The sequence below is a fragment of the Ictalurus punctatus genome, chromosome 19 (genome assembly GCF_001660625.3).
Source record: "Ictalurus punctatus breed USDA103 chromosome 19, Coco_2.0, whole genome shotgun sequence".
Classification (NCBI taxonomy): Eukaryota; Metazoa; Chordata; class Actinopteri; order Siluriformes; family Ictaluridae; genus Ictalurus; species Ictalurus punctatus.
This window is the reverse complement of record NC_030434.2, coordinates 19,044,824-19,062,229: the sequence shown is the minus strand read 5'-3', so window position 1 is coordinate 19,062,229 and position 17,406 is coordinate 19,044,824. Positions and strand designations below refer to the sequence as shown.

Sequence of the window (17,406 nt, the reverse complement as noted above, 5' to 3'; positions counted from 1 at the left end):
AAATCTCATGAAACGAACAGCAAAGGGTTTTTAATTTTGTTCCTCATGGTCGCCCTTAAAGGATCCTAAAAAAAGGGTTTCCTCTTCAGAGAAGGTTAAACAGAACCACCTACTTATCCAAAGAACCCTTAAGGAATCCCTTGTTTGTAACAGTATATAATTTACCAGCTGTAAAGTTACATGAAACTCAGAGCAACATAATTCACAACACAGCTGCTTGATTGTTTTACAGTATAACCTTTACAGTCATCCATTCATTCATCATCACTATTCAGTATTTATTCATCCATCCATCCATTACGGTGGGGATAATGTGTGTTCCTAAGGACCAAGTGTATGTGTAGTTCAAGAGAAGAATATAAGTTCAAATAAACTTCCAGTTGGAGCAATTTCTAAGTACAATACTGACACCAAAATATGTGGCTTACAACTGAAAAGCTGTCAAAACCAAAAATATGTGGATAAATTCATGGTTTTAAGTATTGTACTTAAAGTAGGTCTAAGTGGTAAAGTGGTGACAGTAGTTTTATTTCCAAAAAGATAAATATGGCACAAATAGCCTCCATTTACATTAAAGTTTGATCTCATTAAATCTGAGATCAAAAATTATAAGAAACTACAAAATAAAGGTTTCTGTAAAAATTTAACCAGTTTATAAACACACCAAACAGCGCCATCTGCTGACCATAACCATCACAGACAGAGCAATGTACAAGTACATATTACTCTGTTTCAGTCTCTTTGTAGTATAAACACACTTCCAGGTGTATCTCACTGTCTGCAAAAGTCATAAATTGCACTTTAGGTTTTTAAACAGCAGGTTGCAGTCATTCTGGTTATTTCTGCTGAGCTTGGATTTTCTGAAGCAGTAGCTCCATCTGCAGATTCAGGTTGGGTTGACCTTTTTTGGTCTTCTTCTTCAGCAACTGATATGTCGCAATTTTCTTTTCCTTGTACCTCTTCAGAGCCTCTTCTCTCTGCGCTTTGTCTTTCAAGTATTCCTAAATCAGAACACAAACATCGGTGTGTGTTTACATACAGGTGCAATGATACATGAACAGTGAAATGTAATTATCCTGCATGGTTTAAAAAAAAAAAAAAAAAAAAAGTCTTATAGTAAACAATACCATTTCTCCCTCACCTCTCTTTTCCGTTCTCGCTCCTCTTTTTTCTTCTTATACTCCTCGATCATCTTCTGGTTGGAAGACATTTTCTTCCATTTTTTTTTCCTCAGTTGGTCCTGACCAGAACTGCTGACACATCAAGACAATGCTTAGACACTGGCATTAAAACGTCTTGTGTTGCTACAAGTAAATCACATCATAGAGTAATTATATTGTAAGAACAGGTTTAACACTTAGTTGAATGCAAGTACAGGTTTTGGCCACTGATTATTCTTCTTTGCATAACGATATCTGAAATTGTTTCCTGAAATGGTACTGCATTGTAATTAACAAACAGCCCAGCTGCTTACAGGGAAAAAAGAAAAACACTCCAAGTGTCAACGCTTAATGTTTGCTCAAAAATGTCATGTGACTATTAGATAAATGTGGCACAAAGCTACCAGACACAAATGCATCTTTTCCCTTTTCTGCTGAATTTTATTCACTTCTGGCTTTTTAACAGAGAATTGTAGATTTCAGGTGTCTCCCACATCACGGTACTAAGGAGTCAATTATAATGGATTTACAATTAAATCTGTAAATGCTACAGCTAAACTGAAAGTGTTGACACCTCTGGATTATTTGTGCACAGTGTATATGGTCACCTGTTCTGGTGAACTTGTATGACAAATTACAAACCTCTCAATTTGCGATGTCTGTGGTCCGTCAATCAAATAAGCAGTTGATTTCTCAGGGCTTCCTGTCTCAGAAATCACTGTGACAGAGCTAGGAAAGACAGACTCTTCTTCTTCTCCTGCATCAACGCTTCTTCCTTTCCTCCGGAGTTCCTTGTTCAGTTGCTCTTCTTCGTTCAGTCTCTGCTGTTCGGCCAAGTAGAGGTGCCTCAGATGCTCGGGGTATTCCTCTTCCAGCTTCGACTTACTATCTTTCATTCTCCATTTCTCTTTTCGCAGAATTTTCTTGTATTCTTGTTGTACTTTTTGCTTCCTCTGGAAGGCAAAGCCCTTACCTACAGGAACATGGCTTCGTTAAAATCTGACAGTGTTCAGGACAAAATAACGAAATACAACATATATCAAAAAGACCTATTTTACTGGGTTTCAAAAATGTTCCCTAATTATCAGAGTTACCAATACTACTACTAATGCTACTGTTACTGCTACCACCACCACTACTATCACTACTACCAATACTACTTTTATTCCTACTACTACTACTACTACTACTACTCAACTACTGATCAGAAGGTCATGAGTTCAAATCCCACTAAACTGCCACTGCTGGGCCCTTGAGCAAGGCCCTTAAACCCTCAACTGCTCGGTTGTATTAAAATGAGATCTGCCAAATGCCATAAATGTAAATGGTGGCAGCAGTAACAGTAGCAGTAATAAATGTGGTATTAGTAGTAGTGGTGGTGGTGGTGGTAGCAGTATTATCATTAGTAGTAGGTGTAGCAGTAGCAGTAGGAGTAGTAGGAGGAGGAGTATTGACATGTCCTACACTGTTTTCTTTCAAGATGATGTGGAAAAGAGGAGAGGCTCAAGGCAAACTTTAGACATCTTTCTTTTAGTTGTTTTCCAACTATTTTTCTGATTTTTGTCATGTCATGTTTTGGATGGTTGTCTTTTTGCAGGATATGACAACATTATATTTTCGATTATATAATTATGTTTTTGTAGCCGACATGAACTTGCCTGCATTTAACTGTATAATAACTGGTTAGGTCTGCTTATTTCCCCAATGCTGTAAATCACCGAATAAACATGATTTTCGTTCCAGTTTGGTCAGGCATAACCAAAATAAATAATACGAAGAAAAACAAGGAGATTTGCAAAACCTGAAAAATCCAAACCTGCCAAAAATAAATAAATAAATAAATAATTCTCACCGACATGAAGCAAAAATAAATACTGGAGTCTTACCTTCCTGTAAACTGCCCTGGAAAACCTTGTTCGCCGGATTCCATATTTTCTTCTTTTTATTCACAGCTGACGGATAACTATCTGCATAATTCCTCTTCGTGTTTCTACCTTTAAATGAAGCTTTGCCTTCAAAATGTGGATTTACAGGTGCCATTTCTAAACAGTACAAATCACTCAATATCAATGTAGAAACACAACGCTAGGCACGCCGCCCGATAACTATGTCGCATAGTTATGACGTAAGCGTGACCAGCAGACATTAGTAATCCAGCACGAAGGCAACTAATTTACAGGCAGAACCTTAATAGCTGTAAACAATTATATTGCAAATAAAATACATACATACTCTACATTTAATCATGAGAGAAGATTTTGGCTTACGTAAAGCAAACTTGACTTTACATAATGTTGTTTCTGATGTGGTTCCGAGACCCAAACTGCAACTAGCACTGTCTGTGAAAGTGGAAACGTCACATTTGTGCTGCGTGTATAACATGCCAGAAGCAGCTCTGGTGTAATTCAGTACATTATGGCCTTTTCTAACATCTCCACTGACTCGTTAAAGAAAAAGATCGACGAGGTTCGAAGTTTTCTGTCCGTGTCATTGCGCATCGCGAACGCGCACACTGTAGACTTCTACACGCGCGATGTTTGGCGCGCGTTCATGGCTGTGGATCCTGAGGAGGTTTTAACCGCGGTTAATTCCGATCGTGACCGCACGGTGGCGCCAGAAGGCAAGTTCAACTGTGTAGCACACTGTACATTGTGATATTATATATACAAAGTAGTTGTAAAATGGATGTGAATGGGTAACTATCTATCACAACACTCATGATTCAACTATTCAGGTAATTAACATTTCCTGAGTTGAAGTAGGTGTTCAGGGAAAACACGGAAATATGCAGGACAAGGGTTCTCCCTGTCCTAGCTTGTATGTCAATCCCTACAACCTGTGCTGGATTATCCAATGGGCATTATGGGCCCAGGGGTCCATGCGCACTTTGGACCCAAGCAAGGTGAAGAAATTTTCTTTTCTTTTCTTCACATTGTCGAAAATGGAGAGCAATGTCTGGTTCGCCCACAAAAGATTAAAAAAGACGCGCGCCACTTAACATCTACAGTGACGTAGGCCGTAGGGAGTGTGGCGTGTAGAATGTCTACAAGACATTGTGCCCAGGGGCCTCTGAATTAGTAATCCGGGCCTGCCTACAACAAAGGGTTTTCCTTAAAGAAAAGTGTCCTAGGCTAGACTAAACTCACTAACCACCCAACAATCTTTCTAAGAGTACTCCTTGTTAACGATTATACCTCAGCACTGTTGAATGGTCAGATTTGATTGATCAGAAGGTGTTGATTCATTTGATGTAACAGCAGCTCGGAAAGTGGTGCCAGCTGTAATTCAGACGACAGGTTTATATTAATGTGTGTCATTCTAATATAGTATTCTTTTTGTAGTAACAGCCAATTCACTGGCACTGACTTGCAAGGCGCATACTCTACCTAATCTCAGTATAACATACAGATAAAAACATGTTCTTGAATTGTTATTGAACAAAGGAAAATGTACGACTGATGATGTGGTGAGGTTTGCTTTAAGGAGATGTTTATTTGACAGTTATGGAAGGAGTCTTCAGTGTCAGTGATTTTCAACAGTCAGTTTTCCAACATGGGGAAGTCTTCAGGACAGAGGAGTTTGTGCTTTCCTTTGTTTTGTTTTGTTATAAAGAGGCTGATAAGGGAACAATTGTCTAGCGCTGCTATAAAATAAGTGACAACAGGAACCTGTCTCATGCACATTACACAACATTCAGTGTAGCTATAAATGGACAAAAAGTATGACATGTTGTTCTTTAATGAATAAACATGGTAATCATTGTCAAATTGCTGTGTTGAAAGGAGAAGGGAGAAAAAAAACTTTAGCACGGACTGTTCTTGGAAAATGATCAGCTGGTAACTCCACAGCGCACCACCCTGTCATTCATTATATTCCTGTAACAGCATGCCCTAAAGTGTTATACTCTTTACTTGAAGATGTTGATGATATTGGTATTGAGACAAATTATATGTAATTGTCTATTAATAACATGTATGTGCTTCATATTCCTGTCTAAGATGGTTATTTGATCTCTGTGTTTGCTTTTTTATGTTTTGATTTTAAAGTGAACACTAGTTTCGGGTTCTGCGATGTCAGTAAGAAGTTGGTGGATGTGTCGGCTCTGCTGAGGGCTGCTGAAGCACACTCTCTGCCTGGCCTGGGAGTCTGTGTGCAGCGGCAGACACTCATAGGCACGCTGAGACTGATGGGTGGAGACACCCAAGGTTAGTGTGTTCATAAAATTTCAAATTTCAAAATTGAGTGTGTATATATATATGACTTCTACATTATAGAATCAGTCCAAAAACATTTTATATTCCCAAACATTAGTTTTTCAGCACAAAATTAAATGTTACAGAAAAATGTTTGTGTCAGTAAAGAAAGCAGCATGTTACGTAAGAGACACTTTTCGGACAAAAAACACAATGAAGGCTGCTGGGTTTTGCTGAAAAAATAAGAAGCGAGTGTGACAGTCAAAGTCTCCAGAATAACCGTGACTGGTTCTGCAACATGCTCAATAAAACTTACAGCACATTTCCTTATAAACCTGTAGAAAGTGTACCTGAAACTACTCTTTTTTTTTTTTTTTTTAAGAAAAGGGTCGTCAAACAAAATTGTGACTTTGTTTAATTTATTACTGTTTATTACTTTATTTATAGTATTTTTTTAAATGTACAAACATTTAATTTCTTTATTTTTGAAGGCATCTTTGCTGTACAACATTGCTTTGCATGTTACTGTATATATGCTGGAATTATTTCAGATGGGACGTCAGGTGGACCTCTCCTACCTGATGAGTTCATGAACTCTAAGAAGGCTCATGAGGTGCCAGCTATGGCTGAAGTGGTGGCTGCTTTATCTAGATACTGCAGAGTCAAACAGGTAAGAAGCATCTTGTAATCAGGACAGTCCCAATCATTCGAACTTGACTTGCATTTTCTGAACTTATAGGTTTGTTTTTGTTTTTTCCCAGGCATGGGTCTGTTTGCACCATGGGGATCAGGGCATTTGTTTTAGTGTTAAAGCTGTTTTTTTAACCCGGGTATGGTCCCAGGTCTAAATTACTGGTCTAGGGTTTACATCAAGTGAACATGGGTGCAGCCCTCACCAAGTATGAAAGAGACTGCAGGCCTTGGCAGCCAATAATGTGATTAGTTGAAGTTTTAGAGTTCACATTTTCACATTTTCATATTCATATTGTAGTATGCAAAGGAAACTGAAGTCGTTCTCGAATTTATGGACTAATGATGACATTCAGACGTCCCTACAACATGCTGTATACATTTTTTTAGCAGGTTGAACTAGAAATATCTTTTATTAAGAACAGTGTTACCAACATTTATGGTTGAAACTAGGGATGCACCGAAATGAAAATTCTTGGCCTAAGCCGAAACTGAATATAATAAAAAACTTGGCAGAAGGCTGAATACCGAACACGTTTTTTTCCATTTATTTTACCATTTTTTCCACCATTGCATAAATTAAATAGTCAAAATGCGCTTTTTACTATTTTGTCTTGCTTTTCAAAGAAAAAAATCAATTACAAAAACTACAATTTCAAAATATTTATTTAACACTGAACATTTTTTTTTCATTCCAGCAGGCATAGGTTACCAACAAGGCCCAATATAACTTTAAATAAATAAATGAGTAAAATAAAAAATATTTTGATGTGGTCATCGTTCAGCCCCCCTTGAATAGCCGATGTTAGGCCTATACCTGACTGCTGAAAGAATGGAACACTCTGTAGCCTACAACAAAGAAGTGCATTAAAAAGTGCATTGACAAAAGTGCAAAAAATGGTTCTATTCAGTTCTATACGGCTGATTATATTGGGGATATATACCGCTCGCGTCCCTGTACACCTCGTGGAGTATTATAGTAGATATAGGATAGTTAGATATGTTGTTAATGTTATGTTCCCTTAAATAAATACGTCTTTATCTGCTTCCGTACTCTACTCCCTTACCTCTTGCGATGTGACAGAATACTCCGGAACAGAAACAAAACAAATGCACGTGTCCACAGTAAACAATGTCACGGTTGTCAACGTCCGAAGAGCATGCGCTCGTGAACGTAGCTCGTACATACGCGCACCCCCTCATCACTCCGAGCGCGCTGCCGGAAGTGGAGGTCGTGACATTCACGTGTCTCACTCTGGTTGCTAGGTTATTTGGCGCGTCATCAAAGACGTCATTGTTCGGTCAAATTTATTTGGCCTTTTCACTTATTCAGCCGAACACCGAAAGTGCTTTTTTGCATTATTATTCGGCCGAATAATTTTGGTTGCCGAACATTCGGTGCATCCCTAGTTGAAACATAGCATTTGCAAATTCTTTGCAACCCCTTTGCTATGGCAATACAATATATAACTGAAACCTACATTTTTGTTCTTTTCAGCTAAAACAGCAGTCATAACAAACACGAATAAAATTCACACAGCGGGGAAAAAAAACAACGCACTGAAGGGGAAAGGCCGAGGAATTTGAAAGAGAAATGTTTGCTCCTGGTAGCAGTCACTTTTGCTTTTGTTGAAGTGAACTATGACCTGTAATCATTTTTTTTGCGTTACAGTTCTGTTTTTTCTTTCTGCCAGTTCGGGTTTTCTTGTTGCCAATGTTGAGAGCTCTGTTAAGAACAATGAGAAGATGTAACGATTAGATCTCAGTTTTCAAAGATTTTTCATACAGTAGAAGAGATGTATAAAATTAACAAACAAACCAACAAACAAACAAATGTGCCCAGAACTGAGGTCCTTTAATACTACCTCTTATTCCATTAAATTTGGTTTCTCTCTCTCTCTCTCTCTCTCTCTCTCTGTCTCTCTCTCTCTCTCTCTCTCTCTCTCTCTCTCTCTCTCTCTCAGGTTATAGACGTGGGCTCAGGTAAAGGTTACCTGTGCTCTTTCCTCTCCATGCAGTACAGCCTGCAGGTGTTTGGCATCGACTGTTCCAGCACAAACACGCGTGGTGCTCAGGAGAGGAACAGGAAACTGAAGAAGTTTTCCAGAGCCTACCAAAAGCATGGACAATTCCGGAATAACCAGGAAGTTCCAAATAAAGACATGAGAGACAGACAAGAAAATGATGATGAACAGGAAGAGAGAATGCAAGGCCATCATAGACCCAGACTTTATCATGAGCCGGAAGATGAGCAATATGGTGCAGAAGAGAAGAGAGAAATCAAAAAGCATGCCAGAAATAATCACATGGCTGAAGCTCAGTCCTCTTCTTCATCAGATCTGGACAAGGATGCTCTCTCAGCCTTGAGTGGCTCCAGAGAATCAGAACCAACAAACGCTGATATAGAGAACCCCTTTTTCACAGCGTTAGCACCTGATATAGTGGAGCAAGCCTCCCCTAGGGTTCCCCCCAGCCAGCTGAGCACAGAGGAGAGAGAGAGGAGGAAGAGAGAGAACCTCGAGAGGAAGGCACGGGATGGAAAAGGCAACAGTGACACCAAAAATCTGTACTCACCTCTGACGTCTTATGTTACAGCTGAAACAGAGCTCAGGACACTTATTAGAGAGCTGGAGGTGAGGGATGAGCAAAACTGCACCACACTGAGCAAGGAGAACTTCTCCTATTAACACTGTTTAGATTCTAGATTCTAAAACAGCACAGTGAGTTTTTGCAAAACAGAATTGTAATTGCTTAAGGAGGGTAGAATCAAGAGCAAATATGGAAAAATATGAATCATTAAATGGCCAAGGAACAAATATAATCTGATTTCCTTAGCCATATAATGAGATTTCAATTTCAGTTCAATTCATCTTTATTTGTATGTCAGCTTTTTGTATAGACCATGGAGCTGTGAGACGGCAATGCTTCCCGTTTCAGCACAAAAGAATTGAATAATCAGAATTATTTAATTATTTTGAGGTTGGATGACCATTGAGGTTGCACAGCTTATATCAAAGGATCTGTGCCATCCATGTGACCACGCCCCTGGAAGTGTAATAATTCAGACAACCAGCAATGAGATTCCTCTGATGTGATATAGCAGTAAGGTAGCCTGTAATTATTCCAATGATGAGCATGGTGTGGAATGAGCATGGGAAGTCGGGGCTCAGGAATGACACATTGAGGTGCATGAGATGTTTGTGTTATAAGTCCAACACTATGCTGTGTTCTGACAGATAAACCAAATCGCTCTCTCTCGCTGTCTCTCTTCCAGGATGCAGTCATGGTGGGCTTGCATACGTGTGGAGATCTGGCTCCCAGCACACTGCGCATGTTCGAGGCCAAACAGGAGCTTCAGGCCGTGTGCAGCGTGGGTTGTTGCTACCACCTCCTCTCTGAGGAGTTTGATGAAGATGCACAGGGTGAGTGCACTCCCAGCTACTGAACACACACACACACACACACACACACACACACACAGAGTTGATTCAATCATACAGCATTGCAGTTACTTCAGGAGCCAAGTGGCTGCGATCCAGTGATCGTGCCCAACTCCATGATTTATAATATGTAATTATGTTAAAATGCCTGATGCAGGGTTTGAAAAGAATAGACCAATTCCTTCTTCTCACTAATTTACCAACATAAACTACATTTTCAACCCCAAAAAAAAAATATTTTCAAAGTGCTGTCATTCATTCGTGAACTTTATTAAGTTACATTAGAATATACAAGGAATTTGGCTCTCTTGTTGAGCTCTCGTTGTGCTTATAGACATTACACATTTTAATAACATAACAAGACAAGAAAAGGACATAGACAACAGTGAACAATCTTGCATAGGATTAGTCAAGTCCACCCCTTCTGTCCACCCCGCGTCACAATAATATGAGCTCTTAGTAAAGGCCGGCATTAGCAGCTTTGTCTCTACTAACGCTAACACTCATGGAGCATCTCATGGAATGTCTCATGGACCGTGTAATGGACTGTCTTATGTTTCGTCATGTGGCACGTCTCATGGCACATCTCATAGAGTATCCTATGGCGCATTTAATGGCGCATCACATGATGCATGTCATAAACTGGCTTATGGAGTGTCTTATGAAGCAACTTCCCATGAACCATTTCATGGAGCACTTCATGGACTGTCTCATGGAGTGTTTCATGGATTGTTTGATGGAGCATCACATGCACCATGTCATGGAGCATCTTATAGACTGTCTCATTGAGCACCTCATGAAGCATCTCATGGAATGTCTAGTATCTTTTGTGCACCAAGTTTCAAGATCCTGAAGGTTGCAGTCTGATTGGCTCGCCTCAGTTCTGAGTATGTGTACTCCCATACTCAGGGTTCTAATGAGAAAACAAATGGGCCAGACTCTTTAGCGAAAGCTGGGTCTGACTAGCGAGCCTTTTATTACAGTGAAGCAATAATGTATCCCAGTCTAACTTCTTGTTTATATCAGGTTTCATTTCTGAGATATGGGAATAGTTTTAACTATATAATGATATTTATTCATTCTGGACTTCATCTTTTCTATTCCATGACTTTCTTATCTTGACCAGAGTGTGAGAGTGGTGTGTATGGGTTTCCCATGAGTCAATATCTACGGGACCAGGCGTGCTTCTGTGGGCGGAATGCCAGAATGTCTGCATGTCTCGTAAGTTAAAAAAACAGCTTTTGTTTAAGATATTGGTCTTATTATTTATCGACTGATAGAATTATAAATTGAGTCACTTTCAATGCCATAATACCTTACAAACCATGTGGGTTGTATGTCAAGGATTTTCTGTTCTTTGGTTCATAGGCTCTTGAGAGAGTATCAGTTGGAGGAGGGGTGAGTAACTCATTAAATCAATTCATGCTTCCATTAAGCAAACGGAGAGAGATTTTGTGTGACAGTAATAAGAACATGGTGAATACCAGTCCTACTGTACCATTACAATGGAGTGGAGGGATATGAATATTTGCTTCCCTGCTCTGACCCCAGATTCCTAACATGCTGGGGTATGTGAAGAAAAGAATTTCACTGTGCATATGTATATGTGATCAATGAAGACTCATTATCATTGTCATTAATATTTATGACTTAGTGGTTTCATTTGTGTTTGTGGGTTGTTGTTTTTTTTTTTTTGTTTTTTTTTTTGGATAATCAGTAAAAAATGTTGATGTTTCTATTTAGGCATTTACACACTCTATTTGCCTTGTTCACCTCTTCTCAGCTTCCTATTGAATCACTCTTCTATCGGGCTGTTCTTCATGTTATTTTACAGGATCACTATGACGCCCATAAAAGGTACCTCTTATATGACATTATATATACATGGCAGTGCAAACATTTGTATTTTTCTTATTTTCTGGGTGAATAATTGAAAAAGTGGAAAAGCCCCAGGTCTTTAATGTCAAACAGAATTAGACGTAGGGGGGGGTTTAGAGTGATTTTCTCAAGGGTAAGGGTGTCCTAAAATCTCCATACCCACAAAGGTATTCCATGGACAGAACAGTGACTTTAGTGTAACCGTTTTATTGGCTTAAAATCTTCTGCATTAATACAGAATTCAATTGCTGTGATGTTGTCGTGTGTGTGTGTGTATGTGTGTGTATCGATCTTCGATCATGGCTCAGCCAATGTGATCAAACCGAAACTATTCGTTTTTTATAAATCATGCAATTATTAATCGACAAGTTTGCAACACGATTCTGACTGGCTTTCTTGTTGGCAGTGAGAAGCGTGTTGGGAATGTTTATTCCAAAGCGTCGTCATTTGTGGACTATGTGAGGAGAGCTCTCAGGAAACTAGAATTGGACGAATCAAAGGTCAGAGGTGGTGACACTGAAAATGAACGATGGAGACACACCCTGTTTTTATTTTCCTTTGATCTCAAGCACATGTCATAAATTGTGCTGCTTTTTGATTTATGTTTGATTTATTATAATCTGGGTTATATGATAATACTGGGTTGTTTTTTTTTGCTAAACTGAACATATTCATTTGCATTTAATGAGCGTTTACAGTATATCGATTTTGAAAGAGGACAGTTACACTGAAGTGAATTTTATTCTGTAAATTGGTTTTAGTGCATGTAAGTTTGTGCACTATGTGTGTCTCTTGATTGAGTTTAGGATTTGCTTCTTACGTACAAGTTTTCTTTTTTTTTGTTTGTTTCTCTAATTCTTCTTCATTAGCTCTCAGACAGTGTGATTCAGAGCTACCATGACCTGTACACCTCTAGGAAGAAGGAGATGGTGGCCTTCAATATGGTGAGCTTCGTTTCAGGGCTTTTGGTCTGAACTGTACAGTGCTGTGAAAAAGTATTTGATTTCTCCTGTTTTTGTGTATATATCATGCTAAATAGTTTTAGATCTTCAAATGAAATGCAACATAAAACAAAGGCAACCTGATTAAACACACAATACAGTTTTTTATTTATTTATTGAAGCAAAAGAAAGTTATCCAACACCTATCACCAATGTGAAAAACTAATTGCCCCGTTAAACTTAAAATCTGGTTGTGCCACCTTTAGCAGCAATAACTTCAACCAAATGCTTCCAATAACTGAACATCAGTCTTTCACTTACTTATAGGACTAGGTCTTACTCCTATGATTTGGATCGTTGTTTTGCTGCATAATCCAGTTGCACTTTAGTTTCAACTTACGTACTGAAGACCGGATATTCTCCTTTAGGATTTTCTGGTAGAGAGCAGAGTTCATGTTTCCCTCAATGACTGCAAGTTGCCCAGGGCCTGAAGCAGCAAAGCATGTTTGGTTACGCCAGACGTAACGGGGTTTCACTTTCGACTCATCAGTCCACAGAACATTCTCCCAAAAGGTTTGAGGATCATCAAGGTGTGTTTTGGGAAAATTCAGATGATCCTTAATGTTCTTCTGGGTTAGCAGTGGTTTTCACCTCACCACCCTTCCATGGATGCCATTTTTGCCCAATGTCTTTCTGATAGTAGAGCCATGAACAGTTACCTTTATTGATGCAAGAGAGGCCTGTAGGTCCTTTGATGTTATCCTTCTCTCTTTTATAACTTGCTGGATGAGTCCTTGCTGTGCTCTTGGAGGAATTTTGGAAGGTCGGCCACTTCTGGAAAGGTTCACTACTGTGCCAGGTTTATCTATTTGTAGATAAAGTCTCTCACTGTGGTTCTTTGGAGACCCAGAGCTTTCGAAATAGTTTTATAACCCTTCCCAGACTGACATATTTCAAGCACCTTCTTCCTCATCATTTCTAAAAGTTCTATTTAAGTGTCGATTTGATTGAACAGGGTTTGCAGTAATCACGCCTGGTTGCGTCTAGTTCAGCTGAACCCCATTATGAATGCAGTTTCATAGATTTGGGGAGTTGATAACTACAGGGGCGAACACATTTTCACACAGGCCCAGTTGGAATTGGATAACTTTTTTGCTTCAATAAATAACGTTATCATTTAAAAACTGTATTTTGTGTTTAGTCATGTTTCCTTTGCTTTATCTTAGATTTTGTTTTAATTTCTGAAACAACTTAGTATGAGATATACATATTAGTATCGGGGTTATAGATTCAGCCTTGGCACAAAAGTTTGTAGCATATACACTGTGGTCCAAAAGTAAAAAATCTGGGGGGGGTAATGGAAGATATTATATTTAAAAGATATCTTTTAAAAAAAAGAAAACAGTCATTATAATACATGTATTTCACAGTGTAGTTGCGCTGGACGGAACTGTATTGTGAATTGTGAATAGAAGGTGCTTTAAAAGAACATGTTCTCTACGAACGATCATTACTAGAATGTTCTTTGTAATATTTTATTGCTTATTTTAAGCCTGACCAAATTTGTCTTGGTTTGGGAAGGCAATACTAAAGAGTGCTCCCTGGAGTATTCCCATACTTAAGAAAAAGTGTTATGACTCTTTTTCTCATGTAAAATAATATTTATTTGTTTTTTACTAACATGCCAATTTAGACAGGATATCCAGTACTGTGCAAAAGTCTTAGGTACCCTAATTTTTTTCAGTACAAACATTGCTATAGATTTTTATTTTATGACAAAAACATTTTTAAATTTCCAAGCATTAGTTTTCCAGCACAAAAATAAATGTTACAGAAAAATGCTTGTATGTCAGTAAAGAAAGCAGCGTATTACGTAAGAGACACTTTATGAAGGCATAATAAAACATAATGAAGGCTGCTGGGTTTTGCTGCAAAAATAATAAGCAAGTGTGACAGTCAAAGTCTCCAGAAGAACCGTGTCTTGTTCTGCAACATGCTCAATAAAACTTACAGCTCATTTCTTTATAAACCTGCACTAACTCTACCTGAGTCTACGATTTTTTTTAAAAGCAAAGGGTAATCACACCAAATATTGACTTTATTTTATTTATTACTGTTTACTGTTCTTTATAGTATTTATATTTTTTAATGCAGAAACATTTAATTTAATTATTTGTGAAGACCAGTACTGTGCCTAAGAATTTTGCACAGTACTGTATATTAGTTGGAGTTTGCATGTTCTCCCTGTGCTGTGGGGGTTTCCCCCGGGTACTCCGGTTTCCTCCCCCAGTCCAAAGACATTCATGGTAGGCTGATAGGCATGTCCAAAGTATCCGTAGTGTATGAATGGGTGCGTGTATGTGTATGTGATTGTTCCTTGCAATGGATTGGCACCCTGTCCAGGGTGCACCCCGTCTTGTGACCGATGCTCCGTGGGATAGGCTCCAGGTTCCCCCGTGACCCTGAAGGAAGGATAAGCGGTATAGAAGATGGATGGATGGATGTATATTAGTTTTACAGGTCATTTTATAGTAGTAGTTTAAAGACAAAGTAGACACAGAAAAGTGTAACCTGTAAAAATTACTGATGTGAGCGATTTGGCTGGACTTCACAGAGATACCGGAGATAACCCTGTCCAAACAGGGCTTTTAAAACCTACTTTAGTATTTTATTGTAATATTGAACATCTGTAGGTGTTTATCAATATTACAAGCAAACAAAAAAAAAAAAAACACTAAAGAAATGGTGTTTGACTCAGTGTTGTTTTCTTTCTCAGTTAAAGGTGACTTTGGCTCCCTGTATTGAAGGTCTTATCCTGCTGGACCGTCTGTGCTACTTGAAGGAACGGGTAAAGAAGTCACTGGAATCTGTTAGGTTTATTTAATTGGTTTTATAGTGGAGATGGAGTTGCAAATGTGTAGAAATCAGCAGCCCGGGACAAGCTTTGATGTTAGCTTTTCATTCATCGTTGTCTAAAGGACAAGTACAATATCATACTGTGTAAAAATCCCAACACGGATCAATAGTCAATTCACTAGTACCTGAGTTGTGTACTGTGCTTAGTGGACAATGTTAAACTTCATAGCTATTCATGATTGGCCTGCAGCCCCAGATATAGCACTACTGATATAGATATAGTTACCACGTGCCTCTCTAAAGTATTAATTTTATATTAAATGATATTTTTTAACAGGAGAATGTGGCCTACTCCACTCTGGTGCAGCTCTTCGACCCACTCCTGTCCCCTAGATGTTACGCTATTGTCGGAATAAAGGGTCCTGGTATTTTATAAAACCCAAACATGTTTTAAGTCAAGTCTGTTTTTTTTAATTGTAGTCCTATTATTGTTTTAATTAAACTTACAAATTTTATATTTTCATTGTAGGTTCATGTCTTAATTGTCAATTTTCCATTATAAACATTGTCACACTTATGGCTCGGCTCTATATATTATCAAATTATAATGATTAAGCAAGTTCTGGTTTAATTTTTTGTGATATTATTCATTCTAACTTAACCCAGAACATGTGTCAGAATGAATTTAGACTTAGACAGGGTTAGACACTAATTCACCAGGGTGAATGAAAGGAAACCGGATATGGCCATGTTTACACAGGCATGCGAATTTTCCCAAAGCAGTTTTCACATATGTGAAATATTAATCCATATCAGATCACAGGCATACATATCTAATCTTTTCTTTGAAATCTAATCCAAAAAGATCTTTTGTGTTCCTGTTTGAATCACATTTACTCAGTGTATAGATACATACAAGCCAAAAGTGCTTATGAATACAAAACTCATCTGCTCAAGAAAAAAATATTATTGGAGCCTTCCTCTAATTACCTGCATGTTTTTTTGTTTTTCCCCCTTTTTTTACATTTACTTAGAACATTTACTGATTTGGGTCTTTACTGGTGTTAGTATTGGCAGCAATAAGTTAATCTGTGTATTAAAAGTAGCTAAAGGGTTTTAATAAAACACAATGGTGTGCAGTTATGGCAAAATAATCATTCATGAGATGTTGTGATGAGTTACTGTTTCCACCGCAAAGTTGATTCTTTTCCAATAACAGCATGCTCTGAGGTTCTTTATTCTTCTTACACCACAGCAGTTTGTGAACAATTACAAATATTTATTTATTAAACAATGACATACTTTGTGTCTACAACCCCAATTCCAAAAAAGTTGGGACGCTGTGTAAAATGTAAATAAAAACAGAATGTAATGATTCACAAATCTCATAAACTCATATGTTATTCACAATAGAAACTACAAAACAGAAATCAAATGTACCATTTAAAGAAAAGGTTAAGGTCATTTTGAATTTTGATGGCCACAACACATCAAAAAAGTTGGGATGGGGCAACAAAAGGCTGGAAAAGTAAGTGTTACTTAAGAGAAACAGCTGGAGGAACATTTTGCAACTAATTAGGTTAATTGGCAACAGGTCAGTTACATGATTAGGTATAAAAAGAGTATCTTAGAGAGGCTTTTTGTAATTGGGGTTGTATTTATAGTTATGTTTAATGTGGAACATCCACAAATCAAGTAAGTTCCTGTTATCACTTGTGTTATAGTAGCTATAAATGGATGTTTCCTCACCAGCCTCCCTTTCTTTCTATCTTGAAACTAATAAGACCAAAAAACTGGAAAACCGTTTGTCCTGAAGACTTTTCTGTGGGAGAAAAGTTCCAATTTTACCTCAGACTGTTACAAAGTGCGTAATCTGGAGACTCATAAAAAATCCATTTGTGTCCTGTGTCCACCATAGAAGTCCTTGTTTAAGGTGTTATTACAGAAACAGTAATAACGTATAGTTATAGTAATGTTTATAAACCTGTTATCTGCAATGCAGATCTACTAAATTGTCTGCTCCTGGTGGCAATTGGACAATTACACCTCATTGACTCACACAAAAAAACACCATAACCACATTATTTGAATGTGCACTAATTATGTTATTAATAGCTGAAATGGGATTAGGACCCTGTCCAGGGTGTACCCCGCCTTGTGCCTGATGCTCCCTGGGATAGGCTCCAGGTTCCCCGTGACCCTGAAAGGATTAAGCAGTATAGAAGATGGATGGATGGATGGATGGGAT

General features: G+C 38.2%; 2 protein-coding genes across 2 annotated transcripts; one reads left to right on the top strand and one right to left on the bottom strand.

Moving 5' to 3' along the window:
* Positions 1-507: 507 nt before the first annotated feature.
* On the bottom strand, positions 508-3,291 carry ccdc59 (coiled-coil domain containing 59). The gene is made up of 4 exons (XM_017494809.3): positions 3,047-3,291; positions 1,803-2,133; positions 1,142-1,250; positions 508-1,001 (listed from the first exon to the last, which is right to left on the bottom strand). Exons 1-4 carry the CDS (start codon positions 3,198-3,200, stop codon positions 837-839), a joined length of 759 nt encoding a protein of 252 aa, XP_017350298.1. The 5' UTR covers positions 3,201-3,291; the 3' UTR covers positions 508-836.
* Positions 3,292-3,376: 85 nt separating this feature from the next.
* Positions 3,377-16,312, top strand: mettl25 (methyltransferase like 25). Its single transcript, XM_017494808.3, has 12 exons — positions 3,377-3,780; positions 5,207-5,365; positions 5,905-6,023; positions 8,008-8,676; positions 9,318-9,465; positions 10,610-10,704; positions 10,852-10,881; positions 11,267-11,340; positions 11,768-11,861; positions 12,231-12,305; positions 15,079-15,150; positions 15,496-16,312. Exons 1-12 carry the CDS (start codon positions 3,576-3,578, stop codon positions 15,592-15,594), a joined length of 1,839 nt encoding a protein of 612 aa, XP_017350297.1. The 5' UTR covers positions 3,377-3,575; the 3' UTR covers positions 15,595-16,312.
* The last annotated feature ends 1,094 nt before the right edge of the window (positions 16,313-17,406 follow it).